Source organism: Puma concolor, chromosome C1 (assembly GCF_028749965.1).
Source record: "Puma concolor isolate L17-30 chromosome C1, mPumCon1.1.hap2, whole genome shotgun sequence".
Lineage (NCBI taxonomy): Eukaryota > Metazoa > Chordata > Mammalia > Carnivora > Felidae > Puma > Puma concolor.
Genome location: NC_141674.1, coordinates 187,646,280 through 187,666,880, shown reverse-complemented (window position 1 = coordinate 187,666,880; position 20,601 = coordinate 187,646,280). Strand labels below are relative to the sequence as shown.

General features: G+C 40.0%; 1 protein-coding gene across 6 annotated transcripts in view; it reads right to left on the bottom strand.

Moving 5' to 3' along the window:
* The window catches only part of SPATS2L (spermatogenesis associated serine rich 2 like), a 167,446-nt gene that overhangs the window by 50,122 nt on the left and 96,723 nt on the right, over positions 1-20,601 (bottom strand). For all 6 annotated transcript variants that reach the window (XM_086719231.1, XM_086719230.1, XM_086719233.1 and 3 more), the window contains 3 exons: positions 10,356-10,464; positions 6,889-6,938; positions 4,035-4,281 (listed from right to left, as the gene is read on the bottom strand). In XM_086719231.1, coding sequence (XP_086575357.1) covers positions 4,035-4,281; positions 6,889-6,938; positions 10,356-10,464 — 406 coding nt within the window. The remainder of the gene's footprint in view (positions 1-4,034; positions 4,282-6,888; positions 6,939-10,355; positions 10,465-20,601) is intronic.

Sequence of the window (20,601 nt, the reverse complement as noted above, 5' to 3'; positions counted from 1 at the left end):
TTATTCTGACCTATCCGGTGATAACCACCTAAACATTTCAGTAATACACGCCTTAAGAAAAGTAGAGCAGGAAGAATATTTAGGAAAATTGAACCCTAAAGTCATAATGTGCTTTAGACATTTAGATGGACTTTAGGAATAAAAATGATCCTTGGCATTACTTTTGGTAAAAATAAATCTTAATCTATTCCTTGTCTGACTTTGTACTTGGACACAGAGTGATCATGATTGGATTATGTAAAAGATCTAATTTGAGCTGTTATTAAAAATTCTGAAATACAGAAAAAAAAAAAAAAAAAAAAAAACTACTCCAAGGCTTAAAGAAGTAATTTTGTACTAAGTTTAAATCAAACTCCCAAACTTCTAAGCTACATGCTGACAGGCAGCATTGTCCCACTCGACAGTGCTATATTTACAGCCTGCAATGATGATGCGTTTGGTGGTTATTTTTCACGTAGGAAGTCACACTAACACCCCTGAACCACCTGCATATATCTTAAAGCTAACTTCTCCCCTACCAGAAAGTGATTCTGTTTAAAATTTTTGAAAAAGAGAAATCTTGAATGTCAAGGTGTTATAAAAAGATAAAATGTGTGTTCCACATGTTCACAGCCTGCTGCCCAGCTGGGCATTCAGGGCAAGCTTTCTTGAGCCAGTTTCATTATTGGAAAGATTGATAAATGCTCCACTGCAAGCAGGCTGGAGATTTCTTTTACACTCATACTTTGAACCCACTCAAGTACAGAATATCATTATATGGCTTTTTTAGGATTACCTTTTCCTAATTTTTCAATTATACATCATTTAGGAGTTATGGAGCCCACGGTTTCAGCAGAGACTCTCTGAATGCATGCATTAAATTACAGGCTTTTGCAAACTAAAAAGAGTTACCCCAGGGGTGCGGGTTATCTTCTCAACCTGAGGGGCTCTAGCTTCCTCGGCAATAAAGTGAGGAGATGGGGTTCAAGGATCACTGCCATCCTTTCCAGTGCCAAGGCTCTACATTCAAAATGGGGTACAGAATGTCCAAGACCTAACACTCATCTGTGAAATACCTGTTAGGGGTCTCGGGGTTTCCAATGGATTGGATGAGCATTTTAAGGCCATTTCACAGTTTTGGCACCACGTTCCTGATGAACTTTCATTATCTTTGGGAAGGAAAACCTAACTAGTAACAAACTCATTTTTAAATTTATGAGTGAGCTGCTGCTGATGTTAATGGTCAACCAGGAGGATTCCCTTTCTTTTGCAAAATAATCTAATAATCTTCCATGATCATCATTCAGTCCTTAACAGGAAAACTTACGTGAAGTATAGATTTGAAGTGAACCAGTAACATTAACAAATAATACTGACATACTTCAATGCCTTCATGCTAAACTTACAAAACTGAAAGGATATTGGGATGGCTCTTTGTGCAATGAAGGATTCTTCACACAAAGTTTCATGTTAGAGTTTACAAAAACCTCCTTGTACAGAGAACTCCTCCAGTGGGTACTTAACTTTCAAGGCAGCTATCCACTGTGAAGTGAAGCGCTTCAATATTGAATTTGCTCTAATGTCATATACTTGATAGAGTTACCGAAATTGTTTTAGAAAGAAGGTATAAATTATAAGTAAATGAACAAATATACGTGCTAGGCTTTTAGTCTGTGATTGATATCAAAACAGCAACTTGAGTAATTAGATTTTGAAAGTAATTCGTGTGAAAGCAATAACAAGCAAAGTTGGGAATCTGCCACTCAATTATTTAATTTCTTTCCCCTGCCCTTACTATAAATCAAAACATTCTCAAAACTGTAGGCGTAGTAAAAACTGAATTAAAAAATTCCTGGAAAATTTAGATTCTAAAGGGAAATAGGCTGTTTTTTTTTTTTTTTTTAATTTTTAAGTTTATTTATTTTGAGAGAGAGAGTCAGCACAAGTAGGGTAGGGACAGAGAGAGGGAGACAGAGAATCTCAAGCAGGCTCCACACCGTCAGCATGGAGCCTGACATGGGGCTCGAACTCATGAAACTGTGAGATCATGACCTGAGCCGAAATCAAGAGGGACACTTTATCAACTGAGCCACCCAGGCGCCCCTGTTGGGTTGGTTTTAAGGAAGCATTGCACAGTAAGGATGATCTGAATTACGGCACTCACTATTAAGAGAGTTGGTAGGTAATGTGTTTATGGAAGAAAATTAGTGCTTCGTGAGCAAGTTGCAAACTCACTAGTGTGCTGTGTAGCATGTCAGTTATTTAATGTATTGCTTCCTCAGTGGAGCCCTGATTTGGGACATGTCACCAGGAGATGTTCTGTTTGCATCATCTTCTATTGGACTGAATTGTTCCTAGGCAGGGCCTGTCTTACTCAGAGACTGCAGACATACAAGAGTATGGAGTCAAGTTTTCTCCACTTCTTTTCAACCTTCCAAATCCCCTCTCCTCGTTCAAATTTATGGGTCCTTCAATAACTACTACTCCCACAAAACTTCCCCGGATCACTCAGTTGGTTGTAGCACCTCTTTTCCCTAAACTGTAAACCCAGCCTTCTCTTCAAGAATAAATAATAGGATGTGATTCCCTCAGGGCCTCAACCATACCATACCCTTCTCTGAATTTACTGTGGCCTGAGAGCACAGTGCTTTGTGTGTAGGAAGAATTTAAAGAGTCACTGAGTCAATAAAAGCAGGATTTTGTAACTAGAAGGACTTCAGGAATTATCTGGTCCTCACTGGGAGAATCTACCACCGCTTCAAAGGCATTTTGAAAAACTGATGGGGCATTTTTAAAATTTGTGTGTGGAAGAGGGGCCTACACCTATAGCCAGGTGACTTACAATCACAGGCATCCTGCACAACAAAGAATCATCCTGTGTCCTGAACTTTCTCATGTCCTGTTGGACGCTTTACATATAAACACAAGTATTTTTTAATATAATTTTCCTACAGATTTCCAGGATTTACTTGGATTTCTGGGATTTAATACTGGGTAAATTAAGAAAAGATTATATTTTATGGTGTTCGGAACCAATCAAAAGTTTTGCACCATATGGGAAAATCACATGGCCAACGACACCTGTAGTCACGGTATCTAACAACTAGCACCCCTGCATCAGCCTGCATTTGTAGTAGCTGTTTTCCTAGCGATGCTGTGTCTATACACAAACATTCTCATTCAGCTCTTACATCACAGGTGAAATACAAAAAAAAAAAACCACTGTCTACAATATCTTGTTGACCACTGTTCTCTTTTAAGTGCAAAGCGATTCATTATAAGTGGGTGTGTATATCAGACCATTTTATCAGGTTTTCTATTTTTTAGTGGTTCCTGATTTCTCACATTTTTTGCTTTATTGAAATCCTGTTTCTAGATAGATTATATAGATTATATTATCTATGAATTTTATTTTAGGATTTGTTATCAAATGGAGCATTCAGTAAGACGGTATTGAGGGCCACTGATCTAGTACATTGTAGTATAGTTTCCTTATTTTACAGAAAGGAAATGGGACACTAGAGATGAAATGATACACCCAACGTCATACACTTGATTAAAAAGTAGCCTTTGGTGGACTGATTAAGATATAGCTATAGCACAAATAATTCATATTCCAGATTCTAACACCCTGGAAGGTTAGGTTCTGTCACATAATATAAAATACCAAAAGTTAAAATAATTTGATCTACCCTTTAATAACATTTGCTCTTGTCATCAATTATTTCTCCCTTATCCCAGGAAAAGGTGTCTTGAAAGAAAATTTCTTTTAACTGGAATTTCTGTTTTCCCGATGATGCTAATACAGATTAGAACTATGTTCCTTGGAAAAAATAATCCTCTGACTTAGTGCGGGGCTAAGCTGAGTTTTATTCTTTGGCCCTGCAACATCCTCCCCACCCCCTTCCTATGGGAAGATGTCTGCATCCCTGCACGATGCAGAACAACCCTTCTCTTTCAACAATATCAACAGTAGAAACAATCAACTCAGTGGGTTCCCTCTGCATCCTTTTCTTCCGTGCCTTCCTAAGCAACTTTGTACGAGAATTACTGACCTGTGACCCCACGAAGGGACTTTGAAGGTTCCTCGAGTATCGAGATCTTTTTCTCACGAGGGATAAGGACTGGTTTTTCACTGGCAGAATCGGTGGATGAGTTGTCCTTCTCACAGCCATTTATGTGGCCATTTTGTATCTGGGGCGGTGGTGGCTGCAGGGGCCCTGCTTCCGGCCTCTCTGCCTTGTCTTTAGCATCTTTGTTGCCTTGATGCTGCTTAGACTTGCTTCTTTTTCTTTTATTGTTCTAGAATGAGAAACAAATGAGAAGATAATATTATTCAGCTCAGACCCTTTAGATACAAAGTGAACCTAGACATCAAAATGAAGTATGTTATCTTGTTTGCTTTCTGGCCCTTTAGAATGGGCGAAAACACCTACATTTTTATTAACCGCCCACATTAATGTATCTTCTTTCTCACAGTAAGTTGTGTAAACTTTTACCTCATAAACATAGTGAGCAAATAAAAGTTCCCTTAAAAGGAAAAAAATAGCAGGGAATGGCCTAAAAGTTGAAATATTATTGGAGCAAATTGAAGCCATATATATATATATGAACAGTAATATAGTAAAATCTTGTGAGAACTGCTTTCAAACAACTTGAATTCAGATATTGTGCCACTGGAGAAGAGCTCACATTTCTTAAATTGGTGATGTGGTGGTGGGAGACAAGGGTTCTGATCCTCCAGGGAGGATAGGAGGTTGAGGAGGAGAATCAGTAGGAAAAGGGCAGGCAAGTCCTTGCAAGATGAAGAAGTAGAAGGCAGGTCCCCAAAGTCCAGGTTGGGTCTGCCGAGATAGATACCAATCAACCAGGAGATTCCTGGCATGGCTGCCACTGTCCACGGAGTGCAAGGCAGCCACAGGACACATAATCATCCCCATGAGAATTTAAGCTGGCGCAGACAAATGCTATAAAGCCATGCCAAACCGATCTGGGTCCACCTGGATTTGGACTGTGCAGCTGGAATCCTGGACGACCTCTCGGCTATGAGGTGAACAGCATTACATGGTTTCACTTTATTTACTTTGAAATAACACCACCCTGCATTTTAGACCATTAAAATGTTTTTGGACCCCAATTATCACAATATGGCAGGGTTTTACGGTACCTCTCCTAAGATGCCCTAATGGATGATACATAATAATATACAGGAAATTAAGAAGATGTTCCCAATTATGTTGCACGCTTTACTTGACTTTGGTTTTGTACCTTCGGGGTACTCAATGTATTTAACATTCAGGAAGGCGCAGACCTTGGCCAAGCAGAACAGATGCCTGACCCATTAGAGCAGACCCTGTCCCACCCACCTGCTGCAGCAGTGAGTGCCAGTGGAACATCAGCCTGGCTTTGTTCTTCAACACATTTGAACAGAAAAAATAAAAAGAAACTGTTTCCTTTTAATTCTCCTCCTCATTCCCTTTCTTTCCCATTGAAACCACAATCATTCCCCCAGTAGTGCTCCTCTGGCTGAGAGAAGCCATTCCCTGGGTGAAGGGAAGGGCTGGCGGCACAGGTTCCTATGCAAGCTGCATGTCTGCTGGGCTGGGGAGACCATTTCCCCACTGAACCTCTAAGATGGAGGCTCAGTGAGCTGGGTCTGCAGTTGTTCCTCTGCTCCTTTTTTCACATCAGAGAAATCTGATACCCAAACTGCACATCTGAGATTTTTCCACGGACGTGTCATTATTGCCTTTCAATCACTTGCAAACCATTTTCAGCTCACACAGAAGTCAGGGAAACCATGAGTAGAGATAAGCAGAGATTGTCAAAAAGGGTGACACACAAGGGTTAAAAAAAAATCTCCCAATTCCTCCTATTCCACAAGAAACTAAAGGGAGAACAGAGGGCGAAGGGTAATTTCAGTAATCTCAGTCATCTCAGGATTTTATGGAAATAATGCTGCCTTTTGTTTTCTCAAAACCTGTTCTGTGGGCCTGTGATCTTCCCTCATGGGGAAGGGTAGACTGGAGTATTATATTGTGGGATACCCAAAACACAAGGCCTGGCTGGGAAATTATGGGTACGGATGGGGCAGTTCCTTTGAAAACAGAATCAGACTAAAACAGGTTGCAGGCCAAGAACAAGACTGGTGCACTTTGTAGGAGCTAGTGAGCTCCATATATGTACACAAGATTAGGCAGGCATGTTCTGGAGACAGAGTGCCATGTGCACACAGGCACACCTCATGTGTGCCCAGAAGTCAAACCCTTTGTGACTAGCCAAGAAAGGAAAATAATTCGAAGAGGGCAGAGTAAAATCTCATTCCCTCTGTTCTCAAAGAGTGGTTTGCCAGGGTTATCAAGAAGGAAAAAAATTGGTCCCTTTCTTACTATGGCTTTAAGGTATTTTCTTGTTCCTTTGTTAAAGATCTAGTTTAGAACTCAGCAAAAAAAAAAAAAAAAAAAAAAACACACACACACACACAAAAACAACTCAGGGCAGCTTTGGACAGATTCTTTCAGTTGGAAAAACATGTGAAAATATATTTAGAGCTTTTCAAGTATCTTTAAAACACTCCCTAATTTTTTCCTTTGTGCTGCGGAATATGTTCAGGCAAGTTAACGTCTTGAATCCTTTGAATTCTCCGGCTGGGTTCCCCTTAATACTTAAAAAGAAAAACTCTGGGACTTCTAAAGCACACCTGGTGGTTAAAAACACTCCAACAGAAAACAAGGGCATTAGTAGTGAGGGTGGCTGGTAATTGAAGAGAGTCTTGAATTTGCAAGTTTTCTCAGTCTACATACCAACATATTTGAAAGAAGCATAAAATTGGTAACCTTGTTTAAATGGTAACAACCATGGATGTTTTGATTGGAGATGTGATTAATTTACAATCAGTATTAATCTTACCTTCTTTTTTCCTGTCATATTCCATTCTTTTAGAACTTGAACTGCACTGCCTAGACAAAGACAAAGAACCTTCAACACGTATTCACATAATAAAACACCACACAAAATTCATCTCTGTCTTTCCATCCTGGTAGCAATTTTTTTTTTGTGGCTTTTTCATTTGTTTTGATACATCCTACCTTAATAAAAATGCCAGTTTCATTTTTTATTTCCAGACTTTCATTTAATTCACTGCATGATCTTGGTTTTATCAAAGTATTAAGCCCCACTACATGAAGCTTACCTTTTTATCATTATGTTGTCTTAGAGAAAATGAAATATATCTTGAGAATGTTCTGTTAGCTTCATTGCCATAGGTGGAATTAAAATTGTTCTGTTTGATATATGAATCAAAATACCTATAATCTTCCAGACCAAACATGGGATTTTGAATATTATTAACCAAGTGCATCAAAGCTTTTTGCCTGGCCACTCCTGCTCTTTTTCTGCCCCCACTCATTATGTTTGCAACTTGAACTTGAGCAGCGTGATAAGGAGGGCAGATTATCTGAGGTTGGTTTTGCTCTTGTCACTGTGCATAAGGATAGGATGTGCTCTTTGCGAGGCTTCTACTTTGAAACAAAAGAAATTCATCAACTGACATATTAATCTCAGGTTTTCTCCATGCTATTCACATACATATGTGGCCTTGCACAGACTCAGAGGAAAAGTCTAACCTGATTAAGCTGTAAAATATTTTAAAAGACATGCATACTGTTAGTCAGCTATGATAACTGTTTTCCACGTGGTGTAACAAAGTTCTTCCCTCATTCCAACTGGGCTGGGGGTAATTTCAACAATACGTTATTGGTAATGAGTACATCATTTGTTTTCCTATAAATAGGTAATTCTAAAAGAGTAGCTGTTAAATGTATTCTTTTAACAATTTTAAGCCTTTTCATACAATCTCATTATACTAATAGTTCTGTACAATGAGTGTGTTGGCTAAACAGAGATAAACTTCAGGCCGGTCTTTATAACAAATTTCAAATTAGTAGGGTCCCAATTATTGAGTCCACTGTCACTGTTAGATAAGCAGAAGGCCATATTGCTTTGACAAATGTTTAGACAGGCTAATTATTCCTATCTATTCAAAGTTTCCAATTCAATGCCCCTCTTAGGCTTTCTGAGTTACATGTACTTGAAATAATAACACCGCACTTAAAAGTAAGTTATAATTCAGACTTTTTATTAACTGAGCTGGTCTTTCTCTCATTTGCCCAGAGAATTAATGTTTCACAGTATTCTCCTTTTGAAGAACTTTAGAAAGTCACTTTTATTAGGCTTTTTCTTAGCCGATCCAGTGGCTAATAATCATTAGGGTAGTTTTTACTTACAGCTAAACTTCAGTTTTCTAAATAAAATAAAATTAAGAAGCACCGTTAAATAATGTTCTTTCTAATCAGAGAAAGGAGGTGAGTTGCTTATGGCTTTACAATTATTCCTCTAATTTTCACATTTTGACATAAATTCTATTTGCAATTTGGACAATGAGCTTTTCGAGAGCAATTCTGAAGAAGAAATACTCATGTTCACAGAGAATTTTGAAAGTGTTATTATTAAATTTTAATTATACTGAAACTGCTTGAAGCTTTTGAAGCCACTCAGAAATAGTGCTTTTAATATGCCTCATAAGTGATTCCTAACAAATATTTTCGAACTTCAGTGGTTTTTAAACAAGTTTTCCAACTGGTCCCCAACCAAAATGATATGAGATTTCTCAGCAATCAATGGGTTTTTTCAATGAGATCTCAACACTGACAACGAGGTGACAATTTCAAGGACAAGCAAGGTGCTCTATTTAAATACAAACGGATTTGATGACAGTCTATCAGTTACTGAGCATCTGTGCATTTCATCAGGGTCACTTTGTAATGAAAACTTTCATGATGGGGAATGTGGGGGCTTCAATCCAAGTGAGGGTGGGGAAGAATGGGGATAATAACCTTTTTCCTGTCCTAAAGCTTTTTTCCATGTGAATGACGTTGGCAAGTGAATCTTGAGAGTTTATCTGCGCCAGTATGTGCAGATTTCCAAAATTTTTTTCTTGAGATAAATTGCACCAAATGCTGCGAATTAGATCAATATCAGATTTTCTACTATTTTTTTTCTTATGACTAAAAACTCTGTATCTGCCAGTTCATGAGACAGAGCGAAACAGAAAGGTTGCTCATTATGGGTCTGCTTGCAGGTCTATTTTGAATGACAATCATTTTTTAAATCAGTTAGGACCCTAAATCTTGAGATTAGTTGAGAGAATTTAGATTTAGAGTGTGGCCTGGTTTCAAGACCTGGCCTGAAATGCAACCATACTTGTAGAACTTTAGGAAAATTATTCCAATCCTAGGAAAATAAGTAAATCAAACCATCCTTAACAAAGAAAGTATAAATAGGATATAACTGAGAAATGTGCTGACAGGTGTTCCCTGACCCGATTTATCAGATTATATTTAGCCAGTCCATATTTACAACATAGAAACTAATACCAGGACAGAACCCATATGGTAACTGAGGACAAGTACGAGACCTCTGTCCATAAGTGGAAATTGTTCAAATAGGAGGGGAGAATTTCCCCATAATATACAGGAAATATAAGGTCGTAGGTTACAAATTTATAAGATAAACATATTCCTAAGACTTTGGATTCTATGATATCACTGGCAATTGCTTGTCTAAAGAAAATTCTGTTTTAGACAGCAAAAAGGATCTAGAGGTAGATGAGCAGAATTGATATTCTGATTAATTAGGCAATCTCAAAATCATAGACTAAGGCTACTAAGGAATAAACCAGTACTGGGGCACCTACGTGGCTCAGTTGGTTAAGCATCTGACTTCAGCTCAGGTCATGATCTCATGGTTCATGAGTTTGAGCCCTACATCGGGCTCTGCTGTCAGCGCTGAGCTAGTTTCTGATCCTCTGTCTCCACCCCCACCCCCCCCCCATTTTTTTCTGCCCCTCCCCGGCACAGGGGTGTGAGCATGCTGTCTCGAAAATAAATAAACATTAAAAAAAAAAAAAGAATAAACCAGTCCTCTCAGACTATGTAAGCATCGAGTTCAAGGACTGCAGCTAAGTACAGCTATGCTGAAGAGTTGATCAGGAAGGAAGTGCATTACCCTCCATTCACAAGGACACCATCAAATAAAGGGCATGTTTAATAACAAATTGGAAAGACTGGTGGACAATGGAATTAGCATCATTATAATAGGTATCTTTTAGAAACTAGGTACAATCTTTTTTTTTACACAAGGGAGAAAGAAATCCCAAATTCTGCTCTTATTGAGTATATGGATGTGTTTTTAAAGCTTAGCATATTTTTATGAGAATTACATTGTCGGTAGCTAATTGACATTCAATGCATTTGAGGAAAAACACAGAACATATAGAATATTTAGTTCTAACAGGTTCAGGGGTCATGTATGCTTACCATCCACGAAGGCTTGCACTGCTTTATCTACATTAAAGTCAAACTGTTGTAGCACCAGCACGATTTCATTATTGCTTTTGTTGGGAACAACTGAGCGAACTGCATAGATCTATGAGGAAAAAGAAAAGAAAAAGAAAGGTAAACACTTTAAATATTGTCCATACTGGATAGACTATAACTGTTAGAAGGCCTTGAAAAGCCAACTAATCTATCTTGCCATCAAGCAGACCCAGCATTTCAGACCAGCAAAAGTTCATCCTGCTAATCACCTTGATACCCTTTTTATTTATGTATACATGTCCACCAAGAGCTCCTTGTTAGGACTGTGGTAGTAAGTGTGAAAAGCCAATTCTGGTTTTTCACCCTCAACCTATCCCCAAGACTAAGGATGCATACAAGAGGTGTTTTCAGTGAAGACACAGATCGTTTTCTGTCTCAAGCTCTCCTCTACACTGGCTCAGGGGGCATCTTTGGAAAACTTACAGAAATAGCCCCATGCCTCAGCTTCTCTTATCTGCACAGTGCAAGCAGTCATCTCAAAGCTCACACAAGTGTGCTGTAAAACTCCATTAATGCTTACAACGACATAAAAGTGTGGGGCATTGTACTTTTGAAATGGCAATCTTAGCCATAATACAGAATGTTCCCAAACACATTTCTAAAAATCAAACATTTAAAACATCGTAAAAGTAAATACATATATGAAAGCTAAGGATTTTAATAGGTTAAGCTAAGCTGATAATAAATTTTTAATGACCTATATGTATTTCTTAGTTAAATTTAGCATGTATTCTTTACTAATAGAATTCATTCACCTCTATCTCACAGAACTTGGAATTACTACAGTATGCTCTACTTATCTGAGCAAAACCTAACTCACCCAGCTTTCTATCAAGGGGATTATTGTAGCTGCTACTGATAGATTCTAGAGTCCTCATGGTGCAAAGGTAAGTGGTAGCCATAATGATGATCATGAAAGCACAGCACAATCTTTGTGTGTTTTTATCAATGGTTAAATTATGGCTAATTGAGTTTTAGAGTTACATGCAGTTTACTGTAATCAGATTCATGGACTACAGATTATATGGGTACGATACGTGTAATGTGACTCTCCTAACCAGAACATTTAGTTAAGTATAGTTAAATATAGCCTAGTTCCTAATTATGTCAGAAAATAGGCAGCCTATCTCATATAGATTTGTACATGAGAGTACTTAGATTATAATGAGAAAACAGCACAAGCTGGAAGTACATAACTTACACAGGTTTGACACTATTGATCAGAAAGCTGGTTTTGAATCTTGACGTTCATAAACATGTGGGTTTAACCAAGGACTCTAATGTAATATATGTATTTGTATGTATGTGTCTCAAGATACCTTTGCTTTTTTTTTCTATTCTCACCTTTTATAGTTCTTACTTTTTTAGATTCTATATTAAAAAATTTACTTCTTCAGATATAGGTTCCTTCTCACCTTTTCTCTTTCCCCTCTCTAAAAATCCACTCAGTGAACATTTTTTGAATGCCTATTGTGTGACAAAGGCACCAAACTTCCTGGAACTTACAGACTAGAGGGGGATGTACGTGTTGATCAAATTATCACATAAATAAATATATATGTATATATTGTGATTAATGCCATTCAATCATATGACAAGGAGACTTGACCTTATATAGGTATGTTAACATCTGAAGGACAAGTGAGAAGAGATGGGTAGGAGGTAAGAGGAAAGACATTTTAGGTAGAGGGAACAGTATGAATGTGGAGTAAGGCACAGAGGGAGGCAGAACTGAGGCTTTTAGAATATAAGCAGGGACCAGTGGTGGGCAGGGACTAAATCATGCACGGCCTACGAGGCCATGCAAAGGCCATGTGAGGATCTCTCAACTATCCTGTCTTTTGTTAAGTTGTACTTTCTTATTCATTCATCATGTTAGAAAGATAGCTTTCTCTCTATCTCTATCTCTATTATTGTGTAAGTTAAGATGTACAAGGTGTTGATTTGGTACATTTATATACTGAGAAATGATTACCACCATACCATTAGCTAATACCTCCATTCCATCACATAATTACTATTTCTTTTTTGTGGTGAGGATGTTTACGATCTACCCTCAACAACCTTCAAGTACAGCATATAGCATTATTAGCTATCACCATATTGTATGTTAGATCCCCAGAACTTGTATTCTCATAACTGGAAGTTTGTACTCTTTGACCAATACATCCCCATTTCCCCCCCCCCCCTTTTTTTTTTTAAAGAGAAGCTGAGAGAAAAACAAGAACAAAAACACCTGCATTTAGCCAGGAAAATCACTAACAATGTGTGTCCAACAACAGATACAATTGGCTTAATAGTTACCAGTGCATTGGCATTACATATAAACATTACATGTTACCCTTCTAATGTAGTTCTTTTAAATAAAATTCTAACATTTCAAGCTACTATGGTTGGTTAGTGTTATACAAAAATCTTGAGGTGCCTGGGTGGCTCAGTTGGTTAAGGGCCTGACTCTTGATTTCACCTCGGGTCATGATTTCACGGTTTGTGGGACCGAGGTCCCCCCTCCCCAGTCAGGCTCTGCACTTATAGCTTGGAGCATGCTTGAGATGCTCTCTCTCTCTCTCTCTCTCTGCCCCTCCCTCTCTCTCTCTCTGAAAATAAATAAACTTTAAAAAATAAAAATAAAAATAAATAAAATTTCTGAGGTGCCTGGGTGGCTCAGTTGGTTAAGCATCCGACATCGGCTCAGATCATGATCTCACAGTTTGTAGGTTTGAGCCCCGCAGCAGGCTCTGTGCTGACAACTCAGAGCCTGGAGCCTGCTTCAGATTCTGTGTCTCCCTCTCTCTCTTCCCCCCACTCTTGTGCTCTCTCTCTCTCTCTCTTCTCTCTCTCTCAAAAATAAACATTAACAAAACCTTAAAAATTACATTATTATTTTATCAGCCATACCCTTCTAAATAATGCAATGATTAGTTATTAATTACATTAACTGCATTATAATTACATTAGACCAAAGATTTCTTTTTTAAAAATATAGTTTATTGTCAAATTGGTTTCCATACAATGCCCCGTGCTCATCCCAGCAAGTGTCCTCCTCCTTGCCCTTCACCCACTTTCCTCTCTTCCCCACCCTCCATGTAGTTTGTTCTCAGTCCTTAGGAGTCTCTTATGGTTTGCCTCCCTCCTTCTCTGTAATTTTTTCCCCCCATGTAGACCAAAGTTTTCGATCCACCTGCACAAGTTGTGTGATCAGTAAACACCCAGAATTATGGAACAAACATAAAATAACTGTTCTCCCTGCTTCCAGTCTCTCCTCTGCAAAACATATTTTACTATATTAAAGTAAAACATAATATATAAACCACAGCATATAGGGACAGTTTCTTTTTAGACGTTTATACAACACTTGCCTATTCCTCTTTAAAAGGAAAAAAAAATAAAACCACGGTCAGATACAGAAAACATCTATCCTTGTCATTTTATATATTCTAGCTCTGAACATATCCTAAGAAAATTGTCAATAACTGAGTTCTGATACTAAATCTAACTATGAATATTGCACACAATTCTCAGAGGAAGATACTTAAGATAGGAATGTCAAGTTTTAAAGAAATGGGAAAAAAGAATCTCTGCCTATTCTTAGGTATTCCATAGTAATGTTGAATTCTAGTTGTATTTCTGGGCCAAGCTCTGTGTTTGCTTTAATCCCAGGGCTTGGCTAATGTGAAGGGAGTATTGTTTTTCCACCCTCTTATTTATAAATTCACTACGTCTACTTTCCAATGAAAATGTCTTTGAGAAAGATGGAGAAATTCTGCGTGCTTATACGTGCACATAAAAATACAGGAACCTCACAGGGTCCCTATTCATGACGCAGCAGAGTTATAAAGGGTCTAAGCATTTAAATCTAAAAAAGATCTCATTATGATGTAGCTTTAAAAATAAGGAGTGGATGACAAAGGCAGTGTTATAGTGAGGTTGTACTGAAAGGCTGCCTTTGCATTTGGAAATGAAGCTCCTGGAGGAATGGATCAATCAATGCGTGACTAATGGTAGTTCGCATACGGGGAACTCATAAAATTCACGCCTGTAGTGACTGTTTCGCAGCGGCTGTTTCTGGGGCTGCTTCAGACATACAGCCTTTACTCCACTGCCACAGCCCAAGCTGGTGTGCCTGCTGCTGCAGCTTCACGTCGAAGCCCACTGTTTGAAGCTGCACTTGACTGCATCCCTCCAGGGTTCTCACGCCACGAACAGAGCCTTCCAGGAGGGGTGGAGCAGGCGGCAGTGCAGGCTGCTGGGCGACGTCGGGACCTCTAGGTAGCGGTTCATTTAGCAACAGCTTTACCTTTCTCAAATCGTTCCCTTGTTTGGCTTCTACTAATTTAAATCCGGTTTGGCAAATTCAGTTTGCAATTGAGAAATCCGCCTTTTGCATCTCAGAAGTTGTTTTGATTTTACCTTCAGCGGTTTAATCTCTCCTGCCTTCCTCTCTCTGGGGCTTTCTATCTGGCCGGGCAGGCTTTGCCCCGTTCTGCCTCAGGCCCGCCCTGCTGGCGTTTCGCCTGCGCTGAGCAGCCAGGCAGAGTGGCTTTCACAGACACTGCTCAGTTTCAGTTTCCCACATTAACCTCCCTCCCCTGGACTTGCGCTGTCTGCTTTAAGAGCTGTTAGCAGATTTCCTCATTCACACTGTGCATTTTTTGAACCTGTCTGTGATGACTCCTTAGAAATTCTTCTTGGCTTACTGATGAGTCACTTAGACTGTGTCTGAGTTTCAAAAACGGTTCTCTGACCAAAGTTTTCAATCCACCTACACAGCTGTGTGATCAGTAGAGACCCAGTATTATCAAATAAACATAAAATAACTGCTCTCTCTGCTTCCGGCATCTCCTCTGCAAATTCATTCCGAGGTTCCTGCCAGACTGCACTTCCTAAAGTATAATCATGGCCATTCTACTCCCTTTCTTAAGAAAGCTAAATCTCTACAATTGAGCATTCATGGCCATCAGCAGCTCCAGCCTGCCCTTCCCAATGCCCCTCTCGCTCTGCCCAGTGTTGGCTCCCCACCCCCACCCCTGTGAGCTTTGTCCTTGACAGGAGAGGTGTCTGCTTGTCCGAATCTTAGAGTCCAGCTGAAGTGCCACATATTCCGTGGGGTCCTTCTCCACTAGCCCTGCCAGAAGTCACCCTGCCTCCTTACAATTCCCACAGCTCTTATCAGCAGGTGTCTCTTTACACTTAGCGCCTTCTACCCTACATGCTGAGTGTGTACGTGCCGTGCTTACTAGATGGTAAGCGGCATGAGGGCAAGAGTCCTCCGCTCAGACACCTCTGCATAGTCAACATGCCCACCCCGCCTGACTGATCATGTGCATGTGTAGGTATTTAACAACTATTTGCTGAGTGAGACAATGCCAACTTGTAGCTGTATCTAGCTGCTGTTTGGGGTCAAAGGCCTATTCTGCGAGCAGGTTTGGGCCATCCTATCACTCTGCGTTTGCCATCCACAATAATATGGGGGTGGAGGTCAGGTGACTGTGATGTGACCTAAACATTATATGGGTAGGAGAATGTGTATATGTCCTCTAAATTTCAATAACAGAGATGGGAGGAATATTTATGAGATCTGATCATGTTAGGTACCGTATTTTGTGAAATTTTAAAAATATAAAATAGCATAGTAAGTGCCTATCATTCCAAAGGTCAGCCCAGCAGACAGATGTTGGTTGAGCCCCCACTAAGTGACAGGCACAGAGAACACAGAGGGGAACAGATACAGTTCCTGCCCTGAAGGGGACAGTGGAGCAGTGGAGCCAGAACCGTTTGCACCTGAAAGTGTATAGTAACCCTGTGCTGTCTTTATGAGCAAGGTACTGTGGTACTCCAGAGAAAGAACCAGTAAAGTTTGCCTGGAGAAGGCAGATTACAGAGGAGACAGCTAAATGTCTTAGGAGCTTTGAACTGAAACCAACCTATATTGGCCCTGCTCCATCCTAGCTCTAGGACCCTGGATGAACTGTTTAAACTGTCAAAACTTGGTTTTGCAGCTGTAAAATGAGGATATGACCTGCTAGAGTCTCAGTAAAAATGAAAAGAGATGATGCATGTTAAGTGTTGGATATAGAATTTGGCACATATTAGCTGCTCAATAAATTTTAAAAAGAAAAGGGTTGGCACATTTACACTGGGCCATGAAGGAGAAGGGTCCCTCTAGGTGTAAAAATCGGCAGGCCTTTGAAATGGACAGAATATGTGGCTAGGGTGCTGGTGAAAATTTATTTGTATACCTCTCTTCTTTTTTTTTTTTTTTTTTTTTTTAATTTTTTTTTTCAACATTTATTTATTTTTGGGACAGAGAGAGACAGAGCATGAACGGGGGAGGGGCAGAGAGAGAGGGAGACACAGAATCGGAAACAGGCTCCAGGCTCTGAGCCATCAGCCCAGAGCCTGATGCGGGGCTCGAACTCACGGACCGCGAGATCGTGACCTGGCTGAAGTCGGACGCTTAACCGACTGCGCCACCCAGGCGCCCCATGTATACCTCTCTTCTTAAGAACCTTCCTGTACAGCCTCACTGAGCAGTCAGCAGACCCGAGGCTCTCCTGAAGCCCTCCCTCACCTGCAAGCTGATGTACCATAAGGAAGCCCATCACTGCTTCCCCTCTTCCGGCCTGCTCATTCTTTATTTACTCACCAAATGCTTTCTGTGATCAAGTACCATACTAGTGGCTGGATATAGCACTAACGAAACAGATACTGTCATTACAAACCCATAGAGGAAAAGAGCAGTGAATATATAAATTTAAAATGTGTATTACTGCAACTCACACTAAGTGAGTGATATGTAGGAAGCAATCAGAACGTAGGGACAAAGATCACTGAGGTCAGGAAGTAACTTGGCAGAAAAGCCAAGTGGGCTAATCAGAGTCTCTGCCTTGGGAGTCTGGACTTTTTCATACAAAGGGAGAGAAGAAAATAGGGATGAAGAGGGGCTGTTCTGGAGCTGCCTCACTTCCTGCCTTGCCTGCTTCGTTAGCTCTTCTTGAAGTCCCATAAGACCCTACCCCAGACCTTTATAATAACTTCTTTTACTTGCACTAGTTTGAGAGGGTTTCATTTTCTACAATAAGCAGCAAGTGCTAGACACAACACTAGCAGCCAGGGCTGGAAATAAAAATAATAAAGCCAAATAATCAATTCAATTGGCAAAAGGGAGAAACAGACGACTTTACAGGTAAATCCAGTTAGAATGTGAAGGACAGAAGGGAGAAGGCCCATGAGCCTTGTTCACATACCTCTTCTAGCAACTTGTGTTGGCATAATTACTTATGTGACTATTTGTCCCACTGGGACATGAGCCCCTGAGTGAGAGAGATCACATTTACATATCTACTGGGTCTAGAACAATGGGCGGCATCAGAAGATGATCGATGAATGTACAACTGAATGAACTAAAGGAAGTAGGAAGCCTAGTAATACGGCCACTGAAATATTACAGTTTTATTTGTCCATTTTCCCCCCAGTGCGTTTCTGAAATTCAGTGTAAAGTATTACAGGATTAAAAAGTATTCCAGCCCAAAGTGAACGGAGTGCCTCCTAGGTACCAGGAGGATGGTATATGGCTGTATACCGTGTATGTGGTGTACATGGCTGGTCCTAGCCCTGAGGAGCCTGCAGTGTTGTTGTTCCATCCCACCCCCTACCCTAAGGACAGCAGTCAAACAGCCAGCAACCTCCTTTGCACACCAGTGAGAACCAGAGTTATTTATGGGTTTGCCATTCTTGCAACTTTGAAAGGAATTTTATAATCAGCTTTGGTCACATTTCTCAAATGCTGAGCCGTTCAGAGACGCCTTAAACACAGCTCATCTGTGTATGTTTTCCTTCACTTGCTGGACCACTAATATCCACACACTAATGAAGGCAGTTCTCTCAAGAATCTTCTTGAGGAAGAAAATACTCTTTGTAGACCAGTATCCCGGCATCATGGATAACGCTATAATTTAATTGCCTTTTCTAACATCTACTTTCTGCCAGCGGAAAAAAAAATATGCATGAGGTGTTGTCATGTTCTACTTGGCTGACTTTTTGGGAATTAACACCAGGGGTACAAATCAAAATTAACTTTTTTTTTTTCTTTTTGGCAGGAAACCAGGATTAGAAGGAATAATGAAGATTTTGAAGGTGGAAAAAAATGAGATGTGCCTTCTCAAACTTTAAAGTACATTCACATCATCTAGGAATCTGATCAGAATGCAGAATCTGATTCAGATGCTTGGGGTGGAGCCCAAAATTCTGCATTTCTAATAAGCTCCCAGGGGATATACATGCTGCTTGTCCGCAGATGTGGTTGGCATAATAATGGCCCCCAAAGACATACATGCCCCCAGTCCCCTGGAACCTATGAATATGTTAGGTTACACACAAATTAAGATTGCATAGAATTAAGGTTGTTAGCTGACTTTGAAATGGGGAGATTATCCCGGATTATCTCAGTGGGCCCACTATAACCACAGCATCTTTCTAAGTGGAAGGAGGAAGAAAGTCAATGTCGGAGTATGCAATGTGAGAAAGACCTGACCAGCCACTGCTAAGTCCGAAGATGAAAGGGGGCCATGACCAAGGAGTGCAGGCAGCTTCCAGAAGCTGGAAAAGGAAAGAAAACAAATTCTGCACCTACAGCCTCCAGAGAGGAACATAGCCCTTGCCAACATCTTGATTCTAGCCCAATAAGAACCATCTGGATTTCCAATTCCATCAATGTAAGATAATCAATTCATGTTATTTAAAGCTACTAAATTTGTGGTGATTTGCTACAACAAAGGGAAACTAGTACAATGGGCCACAATTTGAGGAGTGAAGGTCTACACCGTTCTTCTTATTAAAATGGAGATGTCTTTCCCTTGCTCACCAACTAATCTCTTTTAAAAAAAATACACCATCCTGTTCCCCCATCCCACACACATATTTTGAGGGAATTCTAACTATTCATTCAAGCCAGATTTTGTGAGGTAAAGTGACATGAATATGACACAATCTTTGCCTCCAGGAACTGACAAGCAGTGGGAAAATAAGGCAAAATCATAAATAACAACTAGTTCAAGGATCATTTTGACAAAGAAATCATCTGATTTCATGTGTTCTCTCTGCTCTCTTTCACTACCCCCAACAGGTTCCCTTTGCTTTTCACCTGGACTCTGGAAAAAGCTTTCTGATTGGATTCTCTGGCTTGGTTTCTCCTCTCTCCAATCCATCTTAAAACAATCACTGTACAATTAATCTCCCCAAAATGGTCGAGTGTGCTAATCTGACCAAGGGAAGGAGCCGGCAATGAGAAAGGATTTGAGCAGAGGAAAGACAGGAGGTGAATTCTGAAACAAAGTCCTGGAGGAAATGAAGGAAAACGGTATCAAAATCCATGTGGAAAAACAAGGTTTGGAAAGGAGTGGAGATTCTTCTCTCTCATTCTCAAATTCTAAGAAAGTGAAGATATAATGGAAATTTGAGATGGTGAAGAGGAAAATGTAAGGAGACTATTTCCTAATTGAGAGTGTTAGAGCTTGCTTCAGGGCTTAAAAAGTGGGAACAGGCTTAGAGCTGCCTTATGGGAAGGTGATGGGAGTGGCCTCTATACGTGGAAGAATGCTGAGCAGGAGTGAGCAACCACGAATGTTGGATAGTGCAGATTTGTCATGATTTTCCCTAGACTGTTCAGTAAGCCCAGAGCAGAGAAAAGGAATGATTCAAGGTTATAAACTCTAAGGAACACACTAGGACATCCTAGAGCTCAGGGATATGGGGCATGAGAATCATAAATGTAGCCGATCAAGGCTTCTGTGGTCTATGAAGAGGGATGATGGACTAGGAGTAGGGAGAGGCTGAGGGATCAAAGATCCTGTTGAGAACCCAGAGCAGATGTCAAAGAGAGCAAGAGGCTGAGAAAGGTCATTATAAAAAGGATGTGGCCAGAGAGAGGATGTTAGATACTTCCAGTCCGTGGTCCTCGTCTTCCAGAGTGTAAATATAATCCTTTTCCTAAAGACCAGCCCTTCACTTTTTTCAAGGAACCAAAAGTATGCCCCAGAATTCCATCTGTTATAGAGTAAATGTATGTTCTTCAGCAGTTTTTTTTTTTTTTTTAAATCAGCTGTGCTTCCCAAGCTTTTACCACATTGGCCAAGCTCCTCTAAGTGTATCTGACTGAAATGTGCTTCTATAAAAGAAGCTTATTGTT